General features: G+C 41.1%; 1 protein-coding gene across 4 annotated transcripts in view; it reads right to left on the bottom strand.

The window, feature by feature from the left end:
* Positions 1-8,291: 8,291 nt before the first annotated feature.
* Positions 8,292-23,911, bottom strand: part of THSD7A (thrombospondin type 1 domain containing 7A) — a 293,377-nt gene continuing 277,757 nt past the window's right edge. Inside the window, exons 24-30 of one of the 4 annotated variants that reach the window (XR_006389941.1) lie at positions 21,801-21,974; positions 20,966-21,061; positions 18,076-18,158; positions 16,335-16,548; positions 15,353-15,440; positions 8,465-12,978; positions 8,293-8,315 (exon numbers count right to left, since the gene is read on the bottom strand). Coding sequence is in view for 3 of the 4 variants with exons in the window: in XM_044293070.1 (XP_044149005.1) it covers positions 12,894-12,978; positions 15,353-15,440; positions 16,335-16,548; positions 18,076-18,158; positions 20,966-21,061; positions 21,801-21,974 (740 nt within the window). In the remaining variant the exon portion in view is untranslated. Of the gene's footprint in view, positions 12,979-15,352; positions 15,441-16,334; positions 16,549-18,075; positions 18,159-20,965; positions 21,062-21,800; positions 21,975-23,911 lie in introns of all 4 variants that reach the window. The other 3 variants (XM_044293070.1, XM_044293068.1, XM_044293071.1) reach the window with 3 other exon arrangements.

The following is a 23,911-nucleotide window of genomic DNA, read 5'->3' as shown; positions in this document are numbered from 1 at the left end:
ATTTGTCCCCCACACTGCCCCCAATAAGTAATTTGTCTGCCACACTGCCCCCATTAAGTAATTTGTCCGCCACACTGCCCCCATTAAGTAATTTGTCTGCCACACTGCCCCATTAAGTAATTTTTCCGCCACACTGCCCCCATTAAGTAATTTGTCCGCCACACTGCCCCCATTAAGTAATTTGTCTGCCACATTGCCCCCATCATGTAATTTGCCCCCCACACTGCCTCACAAATTTGCCCACACACTAGTGCCTCATATTATGTAATTTGCCGCCCACCTTGTACTTGGCAAGGACATCCAGGAACATCCAGAGACATGGCAGAGATACATCTGGACCTGCTGGACACGTTTTAAGTCATCCGGTGGTCTGCAAGTTGTTAAAGTGAAACTTCAGAGCGCAACCGCGTCCTGCTGCGCATAATCCTGCGAGATCTGTGACCTCCCGCAGCAGGTCTCGCGGGATTATGCGCTGCAGGACGGAGGGTTGCGCAGCGCTCTGAAGTGGCCGATCAGTGGAAAGTACCGGGGGGTGGAGAATAGCATTCGGGGCACTGGAGCTCAAGCCCCGAATGTTTTGACTTAAGGATGCTCCCACTCGACACCGCTGCAAGTACAATTTGTACTTGCGGCGGTGTCGGGTGGGAGCCAGAGCGAGGCCCCCACCAGCGCGAGGCCTTAGGCGGTGGCCTAAGTGGCCTAATGAAAGAGCCGCCTCTGTCAACGGGGTCCTCTCTCCTGTAGAATGTAAGCTCTTATCAACAGGGTCCTCTCTTAGGTACAGTGTAAGCTCTTTTCAACAGGGTCCTCTCTTAGGTACAGTGTAAGCTCTTATCAACAGGATCCTCTCTTAGGTACAGTATAAGCACTTATCAACAGGGTCCTCTCTCCTGTAGAATGTAAGCACTTATGGGCAGAGGCCTCTCTCCTTTAAAGTGTACTCTTATCAACAGGGTCCTCTCTCCTGTAAAGTGTAAGCTCTTATGGGCAGGGTCCTCTCTCCTGTAGAGTGTAAGCTCTCATGGGAAGGGATCTCTATCCTCCAGAGTGTAAGCTCTTATGAGCAGAGACCTCTCTCCTGTAGACTGAAAGCTTCTATGGGCAGGGTTCTCTCTCCTGTAGGGTGTAAGCTCTTATCAACAGGGTCCTCTCTCCTGTAAAGTGTAAGCTCCTATGGCATGGGATCTCTATCCTCCAGGGTGTAATCTGTTATGGGCATGGACCTCTCTCCTGTAGAGTGTAAGCTCTTATGGGTAGGGTCTTCTCTCCTGTAGGATTTAATCTTTTATGGAATTGTGCCTTTCTCCTGTAAAGTGTAAACTCTTATGGGCAGGGACCGCTCTTAGGTACAGTGTAAGCTTCTATCTCCTGTAGAGTGTAAGCTCCGAGGGGCAGGGACCTCTCTCCTATAAAGTGTAAACTCTTGGGCAGGACCCTCTCCTGTAGAGTGTAAGCTCTTATGGGAAGATACCTCTCCCCTGTACAGTGTAAGGTTACTTTCACACTAGCATTAATATTTTGCGATATTGAGATCCGTCGTAGGGTCTCAATACCGTGAAAAAACGCTTCTGTTTCAGTTACAAAACGTAACTGAACAGAACTGAATGCTCCAAAATGCGGATCCATTTTGTCTGACACAATTGAAAAATGATCCGTCCCCCATTGACTTTCAATGGAGTTTATGACGGATCCGTCTTGGTTATGTTAAAGATAATACAACTGGATCTGTTCATAACAGATGCAGACGGTTGTATTATCAATAACGGAAGCGTTTTTGCTAAACCGTGCAAGACCCAGCAAAAACGCTAGAGTGAAAGTAGCCTAAGCTCTTACAGGTAGGGTCCTCTCTCTTGTAGAATTTGTGCTTTTATGGACATGGACCTCTCTCCTGTAAAGTTTAAACTCTTATGGGCAGAGTCTTCCCTCCTGTAGAGTGTAAACTCTTATGGGCAGAGTCTTCCCTCCTGTAGAGTGTAAACTCTTATGGGCCTCTATCCTCCAGAATGTAAGCTCTTATGTGCATGGACCTCTCTCCTGTAGAGTGTTAGCTCTTTTGATCAGGGGCCTCTCTCCTGGACAGTGTAAGCTCTTATGGGCAGGGACTTTCCTCCTATAGAGTGTAAGCTCTTAAGTACAGAGTCCTGTCTCCTGTAGAGTGTAAGGTTTTATGTTCAAGGTCTGCCCTCCTGTAGAATGTAAGCTCTTATGGGCAGGCATCTCTATCCTCCAGTGTGTAAGCTCTTATGCGCAGGGACCTCTAGAGTGTAAGCTCTTATGGGCTAAGTCCTCTCTCCTGTAAGGGGCCATATCTCATCTTGTATCCAGGCTAGAGGCCATATCTCATCTTGTATCCAGGCTAGAGGTCATATCTCATCTTGTATACAGGTTAGAGGCCATATCTCATCTTGTATCCAGGCTAGAGGCTGCAAATCATCTTGTACCAGATTGGAGGTCGTACCTCATCTTGTATACAGGTTACAGGCTGTATCTCATCTTGTTCCCAGGCTAGAGGCCGTATCTCATCTTGTGTACAGGTTAGAAGCTGCATCTCATCTTGTATCAAGGCTAGAGGCTGTATCTCATCTTGTATCCAGGTTAGAGGCTGTATCTCATCTTGTATCCAGACTAGAGGCTGTATATCATCTTGTACCAGATTGGAGGTCGTACCTCATCTTGTATACAGGTTAGAGGCTGTATCTAATCTTGTCTCCAGGCTAGAGGCTGTATCTCATCTTGTATCCAGGCTAGATGCCGTATCTCATCTTGTATCCAGGCTAGAGGCCGTATCTCATCTTGTATGCAGCTAGAGGCCGTATCTCATCTTGTATGCAAGATAGAGGCCGTTTCTCATCTTATATGCAGGCTAGAGGCTCTATCTGATCTTGTATTCAGACTACAGGCCGTATCTCATCTTGTATACAGGTTAGAGGCCGTATCTCATCTTGTATCCAGGCTAGAGGCTGTATCTCATCTTGTCTCCAGGCTAGAGGCCGTATCTCATCTTGTATCCAGTCTAGAGGCCGTATCTCATCTTGTATCCAGGCTAGAGGCCGTATCTCATCTTGTATACAGGTTAGAGGCTCTATCTGATCTTGTATTCAGACTACAGGCCGTATCTCATCTTGTATACAGGTTAGAGGCCATATCTCATCTTGTATCCAGGCTAGAGGCTGCAAATCATCTTGTACCAGATTGGAGGTCGAACCTCATCTTGTATACAGGTTACAGGCTGTATCTCATCTTGTTCCCAGGCTAGAGGCCGTATCTCATCTTGTGTACAGGTTAGAAGCTGCATCTCATCTTGTATCAAGGCTAGAGGCTGTATCTCATCTTGTATCCAGGTTAGAGGCTGTATCTCATCTTGTATCCAGACTAGAGGCTGTATATCATCTTGTACCAGATTGGAGGTCGTACCTCATCTTGTATACAGGTTAGAGGCTGTATCTAATCTTGTCTCCAGGCTAGAGGCTGTATCTCATCTTGTATCCAGGCTAGATGCCGTATCTCATCTTATATCCAGGCTAGAGGCCGTATCTCATCTTGTATGCAGCTAGAGGCCGTATCTTATCTTGTATGCAAGATAGAGGCCGTTTCTCATCTTATATGCAGGCTAGAGGCTCTATCTGATCTTGTATTCAGACTACAGGCCGTATCTCATCTTGTATACAGGTTAGAGGCCGTATCTCATCTTGTATCCAGGCTAGAGGCTGTATCTCATCTTGTCTCCAGGCTAGAGGCCGTATCTCATCTTGTATCCAGGTTAGAGGCTGTATCTCATCTTGTATCCAGGCTAGAGGCCGTATCTCATCTTGTATACAGGTTAGAGGCTCTATCTGATCTTGTATTCAGACTACAGGCCGTATCTCATCTTGTATACAGGTTAGAGGCCATATCTCATCTTGTATCCAGGCTAGAGGCCGTATATCATCTTGTATACAGGTTAGAGGCCGTATCTCATCTCCAGGCTAGAGGCTGTATCTCATCTTGTATACAGGCTAGAGGCTGCATCTCATCTTGTATCCAGGCTAGAGGCTGCATCTCATCTTGTATCCAGGCTAGAGGCTGTATCTCATCTTGTATCCAGGTTAGAGGCCGTATCTCATCTTGTATACAGGTTAGAGGCTCTATCTGATCTTGTATCCAGACTACAGGCCGTATCTCATCTTGTATCAAACTTCTCCTTTCGCTTTAAGATTGTGATCACTTCCATTTATCATTACAATCACATATAGAAAGCTTCATTCCAGCATCTCTTTGTTGATGCATTTATTTTTCAATTAGTGTATTTATATGGACATGATTTTGCTTTATAAATGTGTTCCATGTACTCGCGGTACAGCATTGCTTATCTGGGTCATCATTAGTGTTGATCACGAATATTCGAATTGCAAATTTTAATCGCGAATATCGGCACTTCGAGAATTCACGAATATTTCGAATTTCGCAAAATATATTCGTAATTGCGAATATTCGATTTTTGTGAAAATACCAGTTCATGCAAATTTTTATGCGAATTTTATGCGAATTTTCGCAAGAAAGAAAATAATGCCTGGAGATCATGAATTCGCGAATTCTCGAATATATGGCGAATATTCGCCCAAATATTCGCGAAATATCGCGAATTCGAATATTGCCCCTGCCGCTCATCACTAGTCATCATATCTGAAGACCGAGCTCAATTTAGCACTGATTTAGCCCAACTAGGTCCTACAATGGAGGTTGGAATCCGAGATTACATTTTGGACCTTTCCATTTACCTTCATCAGGTGCATGTAGGGTATTTCTTGAAACTATGCCACAAAAACATAATGACGCGAACAACACAATTTGATTCATTTTTTTATTTTTATTTACATATTCTAGGTTACAAAAAGAAATGTACAAAAAATAAAGTTAAATGATACATTACAGAATGTACAAATGAACAGAAGAGTAAACATTCCACGGACAGGAACATGACTTAAACATTCATGGAAAATCCATTGGTCGGAGGTCGCATGAGTCTGAGCAATGGACTGCAAGTGTAAAGGTCTTGTTAATATCACTTTCACGCTCAAATTATTTTGTCTGCCCCCAGTGAATATTTTAGTTTCGGTAAATTTTGAGTTTATATCACAGTTATAAATTATATAGAATTGTTATATAAGCTTTAGCACGGATTTGAGTAAAGCCTGTATTACACCAACAGATTATCTGACCAATTTCTGTCCAATCTGACCAATAGTTGGTGTGTATAACAGAGATCTGTGTGTGTAAATGGCCATCTGACTAATGATTGGTGAGAAAATCCGTTGATAATTTGTAGGTTACAAGAAACATTGAAACATGAAAGAAAGTAGGACTGCAGGATCAGACTACGTAGGGCTTGTTTGTAGTCTGTAACCATGGAGACACATAAGTCTCTATAGGCGCAGTAGACACAAAACCTTGGAATATTTATGAAATTGTTGCTTTTTTAAACTCCAGAAAATGGTTGCACCCTTGAAATGCCACTTTTAACAATCACTCGTAAAATGTATTGTTTTTCACTGCTTCAACTATTTGTTTTATCTCTGTATTGCTGAAATTCTCTGCTACAAGGGAACCACCAACAAGCTGCTGTTGATGGATCTTGTCATCCTTTTTATGTACTTTGCGCTCACTTCTGCCTGCCTTTCTAACAAAGGAACACTCAAATATGTATCCATGAGATGAATGAGCAAAAGAAATAAACCTGACTGCAGCTCTGGATGTGAATGGAGTATAAGACCTGATTTAACCCCTGATGAATACACACCTCTTATAAATACTGCATATAATTATATACCGTGAAAAAAATGGTCCGAAAAGAGTCACCGTTTAGAAGCTTTCCACAAACAGCAATCATCACCTGTCCATAGAATAGGTGATAAATATATGATCGCTGTAGGTCTGAGTCCTGGAATCTTCACCAATCACAAGGATGGGGGGTCCTTAAAGGGGTTTTTACACAAATTTCAAACAAGCACATGAATCTGAATAGTTGTGTGACGGCATGTAACTAAAATTTATTGCTACTGGGTTATTCATTGAAATCCATCTGTCTAGCGCCACCTGCTGTTTGCTCTTTTTCTAATTTCTCTGCCCTGCCCAATGAGATGGAAGCACATGCTCAGCTCCATCCTTCAACTGCCACCAGCTATAGCAGACAGGACACGCCTCCTAAGAAAGGACACACACCCTGAGCTGTGATAGAGAGAAAGCTGCAGCTGAAAGGACACACCGCCTGAGCGGTGACACCCCATGGTCATACATTAATCACCTAGCAGGTCACTTTTTGTTCGTCGACCATCCCCTTTATTAAGGAATTTCATGTATGACTTACATCACTGGTTGACTGGTTGGAGGTTGCGATTTTGGTGATTGGATGAATTCTCTCTTCCTGCAACAATGCACTAAGAATACGTTTTAACCAACTGTATATCAAGTTGTCTGGCGCCATACGAGGCGGCATGTGCCATGGTTCATATTGGCGCCTCGTGTAACTCTCCACCTTCAGATTGTTTCTTCAATGCAAAAATTGATACATATATTTCTATTTAGATTTTTTTTATGACTATTTTTGAAATATTACTGAAAGTCGAGGAATATAATGTAACTGACCTGGCTATACTGCAAATAAGTGCTAACTGCTAGATACTGTTCATGACTCTGCTATAGGTAGGTGCTATGAAGTCGAAGTATAGGTGGACTGTTGGTACAGGTACATGGATATACAGTAGTAGTCACACTTCACATTTACCGTAATATGTCAGCTGGATATTTCTGTGTGTAGATACAACCATATAATGCATTGGAAGCCAACGTAGCGCCGAAGAGAGATTAAACACGATAAGGCAGATAGGAAGCGTTTGCTATCTTGTCACAAATATATATTATTACGGTTATTATTATTAACGTTACATCATTCGTTTTATTCCAAGGCGGATCTTTCCTCTACGCAAACACTATTCTATGACCTTGGTCTTAAAGTAAATGTCCACTTTTTCACACCAAGCTGTTTAGGTGTGATATTCTGTGCTAATTTCTTTCTTAATCTATCTCCATAATGGTCAGATCTTAGTTTTTTCAGACACAGAGCTCCAAATCCCCAGCGTAGACATAGAGTTAAATATTGTCCACTTCCCTATCTGCAGTCACCACTAGAGGGAGCTTAGGAGCCCACTTCATAAGGTTTGTACATTGAACTGCAGGAGATCACAGTATTAAGCATCCTAGCTCCCCCTAGTGGCAGATGCAGAGGAAAAGGATTTTTATCATGTATCTGTATGTCTATGCAGTGGATTTTGAGGCTTGATAGATGAATGTTTTTTTTTGTTCTAGATTTAAGATGAATGATTTTTTTATCACTATTTTTAAGGCATGCATTACAATTGTCTAAATGTCATGGCACCTACAATTTGTGTTCAACCTTTTAGGCTCACACTTAATGGGGTATTCCTATCTCAGACATGTATGTCATAGTGCTAGGATATGCCATCAACAGGGGTGGATTGGCCATAGACCTTACAGGGAAATTTACCAGTGGGTCGATGCCAAGGAAGCCACCTGGGTCCTCCTCACGGCCGGTCAGTGGAAGTTTTTGGGTATGTATTTTGTGCTGCTGGCAGTATTTTGTGATGGACTGTGGTATTTGGCTCTGTTGAGGTGGTATAATGTGTCACAATATGGTATTGATGGCCCCCTTTACTTCTGTTGGCTCTGCCTTCCATCATTTGGACCCAACTACAAAACGGGGCCACTTTTAGTACTTTTTCCTGGGCCACTTTAAGTTCCCAGTCCGCCCCTGGCCATCAATGTCAGGTAGGTGCAGGACTCACCTCTGGGGTAAAGGAGAGGACACCATGCATGTGCGACCCACCCAAAAATAGCCGAGTGCTGGCTTAGCTATTTCTAGCAGAGTCATAGTGGTGAATGGAGAGGTGGCTGCGCATGCGCTGTGCTCTTTCCATTCAATGCTATGGGACGACTGAATAGCCAAGCGAGCACACTTCAATTCGGGACCAAGTTCTGGAGATCGGAGCAGATTCCAGAGGTGAGAACCGCACCTAACATTTATTGCATATCCTAGCGATGTGCCATCAATGTCTGAGATGGCGATACCCCTTTAAAGGGATTCTGTCACCTAGATTTTGCATGTAGAGCCGTTTATAGGGTTGGACAGATCTCCTATAGCATGTCCGCAGCATATCTTTACTGTAGATATGAATGCTACAGTTTATTCTGTAAAATTTTATAGATTTTATCAATATGCAAATTACCTCTGAAAGGAGCCCAAGGGGCTGTTCCTAATATCTCTGGAGCCCAGCCATGCCCATTCTGAAGGAGCCCTGCGGGGGCGGTGCAAAATAGACGCGGCTCTAGGGGAACAGCCCCTTGGGTTCCTTTCAGAGGTAATTTGCATATTGTTAAAATCGATTTTCTGAATAAACTAAAGCTAAAGGACATGCTATAGGAGATCCAGCAGACCCTATAAACGGATCTATATGCAAAGTCTAGGTGACAGAATCCCCAAAAAGACTAACCATATTGTAATTCAGAGTTGGTGATGTCACGACACAAAAGTTGAAATTATAAAAACAAAATATCACAAAGAAAAGTAAAAATATACCACATAAAAAAAAAATGATAAAATGTTTTAAAATTCCATGAAAAATAAAATAAATGAATTTAACAAATTAAATTAGAAAATAAAAGAATTTTAAAAATATAAATGTTTTAATATACCGTACACAAAAGCAAAAATAATTACGCTGAACATGAAAAAAATAGAAATTTCACATTAAATTTCAAATAAAAATAAACATAAAATACACATAAAATATTAATTTATGCATTATATTGACGTCACATTAAACATAATAACTTTGATGTACATAAGCATTAAAATAATTTTAACATACTGTATTCAGACAAAAGAAAATCCCAGTATTTTTTTTTTAGTTTTCACCGTTTTCCGGTATTTGGCACTCAGGATTGGTTAGTGAAACATAAACCACTGACGTTAGAAACCAGCAAGAAGAAGTTAACAGTTAGAAGATGTAATAACTATATTATTAGCAGATTTAATAGCAATGTAAGTCCAACAGAACAAATGTTCAGTGACCCATTAAAGAGGTTGCCTAGGATAAGACATATAGCTTCTTTCTCCTAGAAACAGCACCACACCTGCCCACAGGTTGTGTTTGGTATTGCAGCCCTGCTCAACTGAAGGAAAAAGGGGCTGAGCTGGAAGAACGCAGCCAAGTTCTTCAAATCCTGGACAACCCCTTTAAATATATTTGAGAAAACCAATGGATGGTGGTAAACAAAATGTACATGTTGCTAAAATATTAATGTTATGATATAAAGCTACTATTTAAAGGGGTTTTCTGATATTCTGATATTGATGACCTGTCCTCAGGATAGGTCATCAATGTCACATCTGCGGGGCTCCGACTGACAGCACCCCCCAACTGTTTGAAGAGGCTGTGACGCTAGGGTCAGCACAATGACCTCTTCCTAGGCCAGTGATATCACGTTCATGTCACTTGGCCTAAGGGTAGCTCAGTCCTATTCAAGTCAATGGAGTTGAGCTGCAATACCAAGCACAACCACTATACAATGGGTGGCGCTGTGCTTGCTAAGCTACGAGGAGGTTGCAGCCTCCAGTTGATCGGGTGGGGGGGGTGGTGATGTCACGTGTCGGACCTCAACCGATGCGATATCAGAATCTTGGAAACTCCTTTAACTGGGGTGTTTCATCCAATTCCATGTATCATGTAGCCACTTGGACTAAGAGACCCAAGACTCCCTTGACTTCCAAACTACCACCTCAACCGTGATAAGGAGGAGCATAGGACAAATCTACAGGAATTACCGCTGAGCACTCCCACTACTACTCCACGTAACTTCTCCTCATGGGCAAAGACCACCATTCTAGTGATCAGCGGGGGTTCCCTCAGTCAGACCTCACTAATCTTATATTTATTGCCTATCCAGTGGATAGGTGATACCTGTTCTTGGCTGAAATACCCCTTAAAATGCTAAGGGTTCAGGCAGTAAAGAGTTAAAAAGCATACATATGTGCCATCGCATTCAGTAAACCATAATATGTGACTGACTTACTGTACTTTTTATACTTTACAATAGATGTAAAATTCAGCAAAACGGTACAAATTATTAAAATAATGTAAACTCTAAGTTCTTACAGATCGGCAGTCAGTACAGGGGGAGAAATATATTCATTTATGTCACTTTTTTGGGGGATTTATATGGTTGGATTAGGATACACAGATAACGTTCAACTGGTGGTGTCTTGATTTACGGCAATTTTTATTAAATGAGTTGTATTAGACTTTTCAATATTTCTGTCTAATATGACCTTACACTTATAAGTGTAAATAAATTTCTTACATACCTAATTAAATAAGCATTGAATTAAATTATTATATCATTATTACATTAAATAAGTTAAAAGACTGTAACTTGTAAAAGGACAATTATTACGAAAAAGTTTAAATAAAAACTAAATTAAACCAGAAATCGATATTCCGGATCCTCATATCTTCATCAAGTGGTTATAAGGAGTGTCTCTGGAGGACCTGTCCTGCATTACACACACACAACCCACTGATATGAATGGACACGGTGTAATATTTAATTTCCCCTATGGTGGCGCCGCAGGGAAATTGAAAACTTACAGCCATGTTTCCTCACAGATTACACCAGATCACTGGGGTTCCAGCAGGAGGACAATTTGTGATCAGCTTATTGTTTAAAGAGGACACCTCTCGTGACAAGCCTTTTTTAGTATGTAGTTGTATTCCACATAAAATGACAATTCTGGAGCATTCCTCTATTGCTCTTACTAGAAATTTATGGGTGTTACCAGTTGGAGGTGTGTCTCTGCACAGTCTCACGTTGTCCAATCAGTAATGGCAATGGCTGGCTTTCCAGGAACACACCACTTTGACAAGGGGAAATGGTAACACCCTCGTTGGCAATTTACTGATTAATTTATAGTAGAAATATTAGAGGAACCACACAGCATGCTGTTGTAAGAAATATGTTCCAAAATTGTTATCTCATGGGGAATGCAGGTAGTTAATAAACCTGACATTTCAGGAGCCATCACAGGTCCTCTTTAAGGGACCTTTCTAGCAAGTTGGGAATGTTCAAAGCGGAGAACTCATTGGATCATGGGGTGGGGGGGGTCTGACCACTGGAACCTCCAGCAATCCTGAGAACAAGGTGTCCTGAGTCCTCTCTTTGAATGTAATGCTAGTGCGTAAGTCCACCTCTTCATTCACTTCTATGGGACTGACACAGATAGAGCTCCGTCAGTCCCATAGAAGTGAATGGAGCAGTGGACTGACATGTGCACTAGGATTCCATTCAGAGAAAATACTCAGGTCTCCTTGTCTCTGAGATCACTGGGGTTAGAGGGTTGGACCCTCTGCGATCTGATGTTTACTTTTTACTATTTTGGGATAATCCCTTTAAGTATCATATTAAATTTATTTTTTTTATTTAAAATTAATCAGACTATTTTTAGAATTTTTCATTTTCTTAAAAAAACAACAACAAAGAACGGGGGCTTCCTATGGGCTTTAATGAATTTATGGAAAAGCTGCAAGAATTTGTGACTGAAATAACTTAAAGGGTTCGTCTTAAATCTAGACATGAGGGTTGTAGACAAACAAGGGACACAACTTCATCTAACTAGAAAAAGAGCTGATTTATGTACAGATTGTAGATCCCATCACAAAACTCTACTCTCATTCAAGGTTTTCCATTTTTGTTTTTCCTTTTACAATTGTCAAATGGTGTGTCTAGCACAAGACACCTTATGAAAAGAGGCATTTTCTATGGCAATTCTAGATAAGTGCATAACATGCTGCACTAATATAGTGCAAGTCCCGCCTTACATACAGAAAAAACAAGATGTAGGCAAGAGTAGGAGAGTTAGAGAAAGTAGAAACATGGTGTAATTTACAAGCGTCTACTTTCAGAGGGTAGCTACAAAAAAATACTGCATCTTGCTGACGTGTTTCATGATGTTCTGGCACAAAAAAAGTGAGATTTGGTTGGTCCTGTGGTCCCATACTTTTCCTAAAGTTCAGACTGGTTTGTAAACTGCTCAAGTGTTTTCTCTAAGATCAGTCTCACAGATCAATCTAGAAGATCAGACTTGATGGTCAGTCTTAAATATCAACCTTGAACATTAGACTTAATGATCAGTCTCGAAGATCAATCTTGAAGATCAGACTTGATGATCAGTCTCGAAGATCAATCTCGAAGATCAGACTCGATGATCAGTCTTGAAGATGAATCTCGAAGATCAGACTTGATAATTAGTCTCTAAGATCAATCTCGAAGATCAGACTCGATGATTAGTCTTAAAGATCCGTTTTAAAGATCAATCTCAAAGATCAGACTCAAAGATTAGTCATTAAAGATCAGTCTTGAAGATCAATCTTGACGATCAGACTTGATGATCAGTCTCAAATATCAGTCTGGAAGATCAACCTCAAAGATCAGTCTCGAAAATCAATCTTGAAGATCAGTCTCGAAGATCAATCTTTGTCGTCATAGAGTTATTTACATCGAACCCCAAAACGGAGACACCAATTAAGTTATTTGATGTCCATGTTGTTGAGATCTTAGTGTATGGCATAGGTTCATGCGTATTGGTTACAGGGGGTAAAGTCTTGCAACAGACCAAGTAGTATGTACATTTATGAGAAGACAGTTTCCCGCAAAATAAATGTTTTTGGGGTTCAAAAACATTGCATCTCTCCAGACTGTGCTTAAGCTGCCGCCATCTTCACGACATTTTTTTCTTGTCACTTTCCAAGAAGGAATGTATATTTGTTCAAGACTGCTCGTCTCTTTTACATGTCGGCGTCCCCATCATAAGCCAATGTCAATGGCTTCAGGCGGTTGTTTTGTCTTCTCGGGGGTTTCTTTGGCTTCTTACTGTAAGCAACAAATGAATAACAACTTTGATATATGGGGACAAATATAAGCAGAACATGTAAAGAAATTGATTTTTTCCCAATATAAGTCCCCTTAAAGGGCACCCGTCAGCCGGATCAGCCTTATTAAACTAGGGATAGTGTCTGATAGGGTTGATAATGCTGATCAAAATGATACCTATCTTGTGAAAATTGATTGCATCACTCCTAAAAATAAAGACTTGTATTCTTTATACAAATAAGGGCTTCAGTAAACCAAGAGGTGGAGCCTGTCCCCACTGTGCACCTCAGCTTTCCAGTACTGGCCACACCCCTCAGTGCACTGAAGCCTTCATCTGTCTAAAAAATAAAAGTCTGTTTTCTCAGAAACCCCACAATATAGGTATCATTTAATCATCAGGACCCCCCCCCCCCCACACTAGACAGCATGTGTGATTTAATATGGTTGATCTTGCTAACAGTTGCTCTTTAATGACTGCTTTATTATATTTTTTTTATAGAGGTTGTTAAGAGAAGTTCTTAGAATTGTCACTTTTTTTGCGCCAGGGCTTCAGAAGAAGATGGCAGAGGCTGCTACCTCTGTGAGACCAACATACAGGCCTTTAATAGGCATCTGCCTATTAGGTCATGGCTGTTTAGGACATTTATAGATTTTATTGGTAGTATTTTGGGTTTTTCAATCTCACTGTTTCCAATGTGAGATGGGACTATGCGCCAGCCCCAGGTGGCCAGGCTTACAGAAGCAGCTGAGCATGCTGGCGCTCCCCCATTGCCGTAACTCCCATTGTAGTGGAAGGTAAGCTACACAAACAGTGTATCAGAAAACACTATGTTGCTTCCGTAACTACCATAGTTGTGAAAGCATAACTGCTTGTTCTGCAACGCTGTTTGCGTAAACAAAGAACTTACAAAAGTAAAAATTTAACAATGATGGAAATGGTGTTTAATTTTTCATTGTTGTATTACCTTTTGGCCTAAAAAATAACAGTATACAATCAATAAATTAGATGTGCCCTAAAATGGTTACATTCCAAAAACATGTGGTATTAATGGGTTTATATATATAATTTATGAAATATTTATGATTTTTATTTTAAATTTACTTGATGACAGCTCATTCTCCAGAGTACACAATAAGCCATTACTCCAGTATACCTTTCAGGCCGGGTTCACATCACCATTTAGTTTTCCGTTCTTCTGATCCATCAGAAGAAAAGAAAAAAAAAAATCTAAAATGTTCATTTTGAGCATCAGTTATGCTCATTTTGCATCCATCTTTGTCTGAAGTAAGTCTTGTTGACGCACAACTCCGGGGACACAATTGTCTTTTTAACCCCTTAGTGACATCATTAATTTTAGCCTTAAGGATCAGTAACATTTTCCAACTTGGTTTTACAGCAGTCATAACTTTAAAATTTTCTCTTCAAAATTCTTTTCATTTTGCAGGATTTTTTTTAGGAACGATTTTGGTGTATATAAAAGATTAAAAAATCGGCAATTTTATCATTATTTTGTGAAATGTATTTACGGCGTTCACTGTGTGGTATAAATAACATGACTTTATTATGTGGGTCACTACAGTGATGATAATGTCAAGGAATATCACTAGTACGGTCTAATAGGTGCAGTAACTACACCTTGAAGTGAATGGAGGCGGTGGCGGCGCAAGCGCAGTGCACCCTCCTTCACTTTGCTGGCTCAGTTTATGAGATAGGTGTGGGTCCCACCTCTGGGACCTATCAGATAATGGGGGCATATCCTAGCGGTATGCCCCCATTGTCTGAGATGGGAATATCCCTTTCAAAGAGCCCAAACCGAGCTCAGGGAAAACCGTTAGGTGGTTAAGGAAAAGTGTAAATTTTTTCATACAGATTTTCTGAATTAAAAAAGCTAAAAGAAATAAGACAATAACATAATAATAATCAAATAATAGAATAATAATATAATGCTAAATACTATAATATTCGGAAAGCAAATAATAATATAGTTATCATAAAATATGATACAATATGTACAGTTATGTTAAAAATGATTTTTATACAATAATTTGCACTACAATAATGTACAAAAATATACTGTATATTCAAAAAAATTATAACGTGCTGTACTGCCTTACTATGTGCCATGCGCACGGTGCCTAATTTGGCACATTTTAAGCCACTTCCCTTTTCTAGACACTTTTGAAAATATAAAGGCGTAAAATGTGTATAAGACATATAATAAATTTGGCAGGGGGCTTGTACACCATGTAAAAAGAACAATTCCGGTGCATATAACATAGGAAATCTCCATCACAGACTATGTGACTAATTTATAATATTTCATATAACATTTTAGAAACGATGAATAACACGTATAACGTCATGAAGACTCACCAAGCCAGATAGATCATAGAAACCACAAATAAGAGCAATACAAAGGCACCTGCAGCGACCCCGTACACCCAGGTCTTCAGCTTTCCGTCTGGAAGGAGCGAATGTTAGTTTAGGTTAGTACTATGTTGTTACATCGTTGAATATGCATAAAGCTGATTAGCGGTATTAAAGTGTTAATGCAATGTCACAATTTCTCCTAATTGTCATCCCTACCTATATATTTTCTAAAAAAAGGCACAGGTGACAATGGGAGGTCAGTGGTTTTTTAGGGTAAATTTTATTTATTTATTTTTGATATATTATTTTTGTGTATATTACATGCAAAAAAACTAAACAAAGCAAAGCAATCCTACTTCAGAAGGTGTCCACTAGAGCAGTGTTTCCCAACCAGTGTGCCTCCAGCTGTTGCAAAACTACAACTCCCAGCATGCCTGCACAGCCAAAGGCTGTCCAGGCATGCTGGGAGTTGTAGTTTTGCAACAGCTGAAGGCACACTGGTTGGGAAACACTGCACTAGAGATGAGTGAATTTCTTAAAAGTTTAATTCGGCTGATTTAATGAATTTCAAAAACAAATTTGGTTCGTGACCAATTTCTTCGCACATTTTTTTGTAAGTAGTGGGTGCAATGTTAGGGAGCTGTGATAGTGCTGCCCCCATAATTGTACCCCTCAGATGCCACGTTCACACATGATCGTGGCATCTGAGTGTAAAAACTGTGTAAAAAGAACAATTCGTGGGATTTCGGCCGAGATCTTCAAGCAAGATGGAGGCTGGCGGCCCATTACGAGCAAATGGAGGCGGTAAGTTTGAATGTTTAGTTTTTTATACTATATCAGGTTAAATTGATTCGCTGACACAAAGCACGAGGAAATTCGGCCTCTAGGTGAATCAAATTGATCCTGAAATTCAGATCGAATTCCACTTTGTGGGGTTTGATTTGCTCATCTCTAGTGTCCACAGCTACCGGATACTTTCACTTACCTGACCCGAATGGCTGCAAAAACCATGTCCTCCCCCCATAGCCTGACTGACTGCTGGAGGGTTGGGTTGGGTTAATGGCTCTGCTTGTTTTAACATCTCCTTTCTTGTCCCCACTAGTGGGTAAGATCACTACAGGAATCAGAGTGCACTGGTCAAGCGTCCCATCGGAGGAGGTGACTTCTGTGTAGCCGTCTTCACATCCACATGACCTAGTCTAAAATGAAGGAAGTATGAAAAAATAAATAAATCAGGAATTTGCGCCATGATGACTGAATGATTGAAATGAGAAGTATTAACATTAGAGTATCTTCCTTCTGTGCTAAGAAAAGACTGTTTGAAGGTACAGGCCTGAAGACTGAGGCTGCACTACTGAGAAACTCTGATCAAGCGTCCTCTTATGGATCTTGTGTAGCAGAGATATACACACATTTTCCACCATTCAAGCCAGTCAGGATGTACACACTGATGTGGGTGGTGATCTGGATCCACACAAACTCTCTAAAACAATAGGACCGATCCGCAAATAGGGTTGGGCTTGTGGGAGGATTGTGGGCATTCTGGTGCACTTTGGGGTCGAGGGACTGGGCATAAATGGAATCACATCCACAGACACACAGTTTTAAGGTGAGTCTCCCAATTTTTAGCCTCAATCATCCAGTTGATGGGGGGGGGGGGGGGGGAGTGCAGTATCTTTAATAAAAAAATATTTAAAAAAAATGGTGCCCATCATCTACTGGATTAGTCCAATAGATAACAGCTTTGTATACCTACCCCCTCGTTTTATATAAGCCACACCCACAAAAAGGCACTCCCATTTGTGCTACTTGAGTATCACTGAAGGGCTTTCATAGGCTGACTTCTTTGAATCTAGAAATCTCTCACTAGTGCAGCCTCAGGCTTGGGTCCTGAGTTTTTTTATGTACTCTTAGATGGCCTCAGTACATTTTTTCAATGACTCCATTAAATAAGGAAAAATTGCAAAATTAAAAATATTAACATACACTAAGGTTGGCTCCACCTCTTCACTCTGCCCCTGGCTTGCCTTCTTCCCAACAGTCCTGATTTTGCTAGGTCAAATACCATCAATGGGGCTTCAAAAGAGGATGGCCATAAACAAGCCACATTCAAAAGGGAGTGTTTTACAGCAGTGTTCCTCAACTCCAGTCTTGGTGGTGATTTGACAATATCCCACAGAATGAATACCTGTGGTAAGTCCTGATATAACCTGCTCAATACTAAGGAAATCCTGAAAACATGACCGGCAGGTGGTCCCTGAGGTCCGGAGTTGAGGAACACTGTTTTAGGGGAATTCAGTGGGGCAGGGTTTACAGTAAATGTCCCAATTTTGACTTTTGTGTTGGTAAGTATGGTCTTATTAAGCATAGAGCATGTCTACCGAGGCCCACAAAATCTAGTGGGCCAGATACACACATTGTGTTGCTTAAGAGTTAAGATTTCTTGAAGTATTTGGGACATGACGTTTTACGCAGCCCCCACAGTCTCGCTGTCAGCAGGAGGCTAATAGGAGAAGCTATAAAAGAACTGCAAAATTATGAGTTAAGCCGCTACACCATTTTTGCAGAAATTAAAATGTCCCCAGTGGGATTTAGACAAGCCATTGATCATACTTATCTGACAATTAACTGCATGCTGCTCCCCAGACGGCGTCCTATCAGTTTTGGATTATATCGGAAATGTTGTGGAACTACAACATAATAGCCTCTTGTTCGTCATTACTTACCTCGGTACAATATGAGTGCTGCTGGGTACACGGCGGATTGCACACCCTCTCTCTCTCAGGTCTCAGTACTTCATAACAGCCCCCTAGAGGATGGAGGGAGAGACAACCGAAATAATATGAGGTATAAACATAATGTAATATATGGTGGTAACATCTAATGAAGACTACGCTGCACAGATGAGAATATTATAGGGGGTGGCCCTTCTCTCAGGAACCCACCGCTATAAGACAGAGCGAAAGGCTGGTAAGCAAAAGTAGCTCTAGCTCTGGTGGAGGCAACCTGTCCATTTCATGTTACCAGGGTTGGACTGGGGTTCCTTGAGCCCACCAAAATTATTCTCAGAGTCCAAACCCCATATTATCAATAAAGTCTCAGAGGTTTTGAATAAAAAAATATACCCTAGTGTGACGTTATTGGCTCCAAATGTTTTTTTCTTCTAGGACCCACGATGGTTTAAGAGCCTGGATTAACCACTGGTGCTCTGGTGTACTGGTGGGCCAATCAGATACTGTATGTTACCCATGTAGCAGCCGCATGATGTCTGGACAACCCTTCTTGGTTAATGCCAACTGATTTCCTGGATTTCCATAAATTGGATCCAGGTTCATTAGCTGATCGCTGGGGTAGCTCCTTTCAGAGAATGGGTGGTCTTCATGAGACAAACACTTTAAAGGCTATGGAGACCTTTACACAGAATTTTTGTTTGTTTGCATCATAAATGCAGAATTACAGGGCCGGATTGGTATAGTCAAGGACATATGTTACCCTCCCTAACAGCAACACATACCATGACAAAGCTCAAAATACCTCATAATTTCCAACACCATTGCCAACACCATTGCCCCTTGACACACCCTCCTCCACTGGCAGCAGCATTGTCCCCAATTACCGGTAACCTCTTCCTGACAGTGATTTTTAAATTTGTTTTTATTTCTTTACTCCCTGCCTTTTAATCGGTCATTTTAATTTTTTCCCATTACGGCATTCACCATACAGGATAAACACTTATATTTTAATAGTTCGGGCATTTGGGACACAGTGGTATTAAATATCTTTCTTTTTTTACTGCTTATTTATTTTATATTTTTAAAATGGGGAAATGGTATGATTTTATATATTATACCCTTTTGTCTTTTTTTTAACTTTTTTAACTATTTATTTTTAGTCTGCCTAAGGGACTTTAACATGCGATCGTCTGATCGCTTCTCTCATAGACTGCAATGATTTACCACTGCAGTCTAGGGCTGAACCCCTACATTCCTGTGGCAGGGCTTTAACTTCGCTAGGTCCAAGGCTGCCATAGCAACCACATGATACCATAGCGGGAAACCAGTTTGGTCACTGGGATTGCAGCGCTCCTAGAAAATAACCACTCAGGTGCCATGGCTGCAATTCACCACTGGCATTTGAGGGGTTAAAAGTTTGTTATTAGCATTATCACTGATCACAGACTCTGAGACCATGTGTCTGCTGTGTGAAAGCGCAAGCACCCAGCGGCTATGGCACCTACCCAGCTCCTGAGCGGGAGTCATCTATAAAGCTCCACCATATGCCGTACATGTATGGCAGATGTCAGGAGGGGGTTAAATTCTTCACCTCTCTTCCAAAGTGACAGTATAAGAGCAGTGAGTCTGGAGGGAGATGCTTCTCCTGCAGTTCCCCTCCATACTCTCAGGGAGTGAAGCTCCTGTGATGTTGTAATCAAAGCCATGTCCTGCACCCTCCTAGCCTTGGAACTGCACCCATATCAGCCCCTAAAAACAGAACACTTACATAAACGTTACTTTTCACCACTACCTCTTCACGTGACTTAAACCCGTCAGGAGCTCATACACTGTTTGCATTACCATTACTCAGAGCTGTTCCTGTACAGTTAGGTGATTAAGGACCAGTGATTACATCATCACAGGTCCTTGAATGCACCTAACCTTGGAACTGCACCCTTATCAGTGGTGTTCCTGTACACTTTGGTGTTTTAGGACCTGTGATGATGTCATCACATGTCCCTTAGCGCTCATCTAATCTGGAAACTGCCTTGATTATCAGTGCCGTACTCTCAGTGGGTTAAGGACCTGTGATGAAGATGTCATCACAGGTCCTTGAGCTGTCATATACTCGGTACTGCATTAATACTGCAGGTTTTCTGTCATGAGTGTAGTTCATGTTTGTTCATGTCAGGTGGCCCCCTGACAAACAGGCCCATCAAGAATCTGCCTGGTAGGGTAGATTCACAGTTTGGGCCTGCTGAATTAAACAACTTTTCAATAGTCTTTGTTAGAAATTTCCTACTATTTTGCTGCTGCCGAGTTTACATAAGTCCTTCACCTAGCTGCTGCTGCTGCATGTGAAATAAATCCATCTGACATCTCTCCCTGCTTCCATCTCTAACACTGAGAGGGAAGCTGTAGGAGGTTGTACACGACAGATAAGAGTGTAACAAGGATCAGAGGAGGGCAGGTTTTACATGTAGAGGAGGAAAGCACAGGACAAGGCAATCTGCATGGGGAAGTCAGCAGCATCCTGGACACACATATCCAGCATGTATTACTGGGAGGGACACATCAATATGAGAAAAGTCTAAACCTAGAAGGTGGTTGTAAACTGAATATTAACAGAATGGAAAGGAGTGAAGGAAGGAATGACGATTGCCAACTGAAACGCAATGTAACCATTATAGATATATGTCTAAGGTGTCTACAGTCTAGAAAGCCCATCATTTCCTATTCATAACCATGCACATGTCCACAAAATGACATGACATTGTAGAGATCTTTGAGGGGATGCCCACATGGATTTATGGAACATCCACTGGAACATTGATTCTGTGAGCAAATATTAGTTTTCAACTGAACTGATAAAATAATGAAAAGAGAAATATCATAGAACAACCTGTCACATTAAAGCCATCAGATCGCTGACACCAAACTGCCCGGGAAGAGCTTTTCCATGGACCTGTTAACCAGTTGTATTCAAAGCACTGTCCATCTGTATAAAAATGGTAAAGCAGATAAAGATTAGGATCTATATCTATCAATTATTCTATCTATCTATTATTCTCTCTATCTATTTCATATCTATCTGATATCTATCTCATATCTATCTATCTTATATCTACCTATCTCATATCTATCTATCTATCTATCTATCTATCTATCTATCTTATATCTACCTATCTCATATCTATATATTTATCTCCAAATTCCCTTCTTCTCTTTGTGCATTCATGAATGCTTGTAGCCACCACTAGGGGGAGCACACTGCATACAGGTACATCATATAAAGAATAGAACAGGCTCCATGGCTAACTGTAACGCACCCTATGTGATGCATAAAGGACCTGCTACCGATCTTAACCCATCTCTTTTATGTCGAAAGGGCAACATAACCCTCTGACCGATTCTTCTGCTTTATTCGCTAAAATTGCAACACGCATAGGGCAGTGGAGCAATGATTAAATTATCATAACCCATTGGAGTGAGGCCAAACTTAACTAGTGCTCCCTCCCCACGGAACCCATAGCAGCTACCTGATAGTAAGCTCATGAGCTCCTCCTAGTGGTGGCTTCAGGAAGACAGAATTTTATTATGAACTATGCAGGGATTTTGGAGCTCTGCATCAGAATAACAGAGCTCCCTCCCCTATAAAGTTATATTATGTATTGATTCAGGCCAGTAGGAGACGCCCTTGCTATCACTGTCATGAAGTACAAGTAAACGTCACTTACCGTGACACGATTTGGACTCGTAGGCTTGTTCTGGGCACAAGTGTTGGTTTTCCAGCTCTTGAATTATTACTGCTCTGGATCGCACTTTAACCCCTTCAAACCCAAGATCCTGCCTACTGACACAAGTCAAGTGGCATGAACTCCACTCAGACCATTCATTTAAGTAGCAGTCACCTAAGAGGGAAAGCATTATTGAAAAGTATCTCGTAGGTTAACCAGTAGGGTAGGTGAAGGGTGTCGCTAAGAGGGTGTGCAGGGGTACTACCTCAGTAAATGGCACATTAGAGATGGGCTGTTACTGATCTTTTACTCATTTTGGGGGGCAAAAAATTCATTTGGTCACCAGTTTTTCCTATACAGCTTCCAGTTTCACTGCATCTGCAGATCGTTCCCTCTCCTTCTATGTGAGGTCCGTCAGACTGAGAAGAATTTAGCTTAAATTTGTGTTTCTGAGCTGTCAGGAGTTCAGCTACCAGGTCTAGAGATCGAGACGCCAGAGCAAGTTTCACTGTGTCTGCAGACTGTTCCTTCTCCTTCTCTGTGAACTCCGTTGAACCGATTAGAATTTAGCTTAAATGAGTGTTTATGAACTGCAAGAAGTTCAGAGAAAGTAAAAAAATAAATAAAAGTGAATAGACGTGTATTTGCTCACCCTTTTGCAGCAGTACCGCCCCCCTTTGATCTCCATAGAGCTCTAGAGGAACCCAGGCTCGGCTGTGTCAGTTCAGTCCACCTTGAATCCTGGACAAATCTTCTGCCCCTTGTGGTTAAAAACTCCAAATCTTTATTTCAAGCACATAAAAACATCATCATGCAGTACAAACAACGTAAAAAAGCTACGCGTTTCAGAGGCCACGAGGAACAATGATGTGTTTCATCCGAAACGCTTGGCTTTTGTATGTTTTTTGTACTGCATTATGATGTTTTTATGCGCTTGAAATAAAGATTTGGAGCTTTTAACCACAAGTGGCAGATTTGTCCAGGATTCATAGTATTAAGAAGTTCAGAGACCAGGGTTACAGATCAAGGTGCCAGAGCAGATCTCTGAGAAGGAACAGTCTGCAGATACACTAAAAGACTGATTGAACACAATCATTTTTCAGTATCCATAGCTATAGGACAAAAAGGGGATTTTGACTCCTTTAAATCTTACTGTCCGTCACTTTACCTGTTATATTATAATGTTGAGAGGCATGGATGGTTTTGTGTTGGACTGATGAGGATTAATCTGTGCCATATACGTGCCTCTGTAGTGTTGATATATGATGTGAAAGGATTCCACTGCCACCTGCTGGTAACAGGCAGTAAAGCAGGGAAGGTTTACCTGCACCTTCAGTATTCAGTGCAGACGCAGAATTTTGAAGAGGGCATGAACACAAACCTTCAAGAAATTCTTCCGAATTTGAGAAATGCTAATACTGATTTCTACATTGTATATTGCATATGGAAATATAGGCACCAGCTGTGCTTTACTGTGTTAATCCTGCTTCACAAAGGGTAGATTTTAGAGCATTTTTGCTCAGCTACTGCCGGAAGTGGACCACAGAGACTGGATAAATATAAAAAAGTATTCTATTTATTTATTTTTTATCTGGTTTTGAACAGTGAAATTCCTTTAACCCTTTAAAAAAAAACAGTTGTAACCTTAAAGGGCATCTGTCAGCAGTTTTGTACCTATGACACTGGCTGACCTGTTGCATGTGCGCTTGGCAGCTGAAGACATCTGTGTCGGTCCCATGTTCATATGTGTCCACATTGCTGAGAAAAATGATGGGACCAACACAGATGCCTTCAGCTGCCAAGAGCACATGTAGCAGGTCGGACAGTGTCATAGGTAGAAATCTGCTGACAGATGCCCTTTAAATGAATGCCCATGCAAGCACCATTTTCCTTAACTAGGTCTAGAACTGTGTGCTGATTAATGTCTTAAAGGTTGGAGCTCTGTTTTTTTTTTTTTTTCTGATATAGAGCTTCAAAATACTTTGCTAAGATGTAATGCTAAATAATAATATCCAGTCAGCCTGCAGCCACCTCTAGAGGGAGCTCAGGAGCTTACTGCATACAGTTTATAAATTGAGCCCCCTCTAGTGGTGGATGCAGGCAGCCAGAAT

This window comes from Bufo gargarizans, chromosome 5 (genome assembly GCF_014858855.1).
Source record: "Bufo gargarizans isolate SCDJY-AF-19 chromosome 5, ASM1485885v1, whole genome shotgun sequence".
Classification (NCBI taxonomy): domain Eukaryota; kingdom Metazoa; phylum Chordata; class Amphibia; order Anura; family Bufonidae; genus Bufo; species Bufo gargarizans.
The sequence above is the reverse complement of the archived record's forward strand: the minus strand, read 5'-3'. Positions and strand labels throughout refer to the sequence as shown.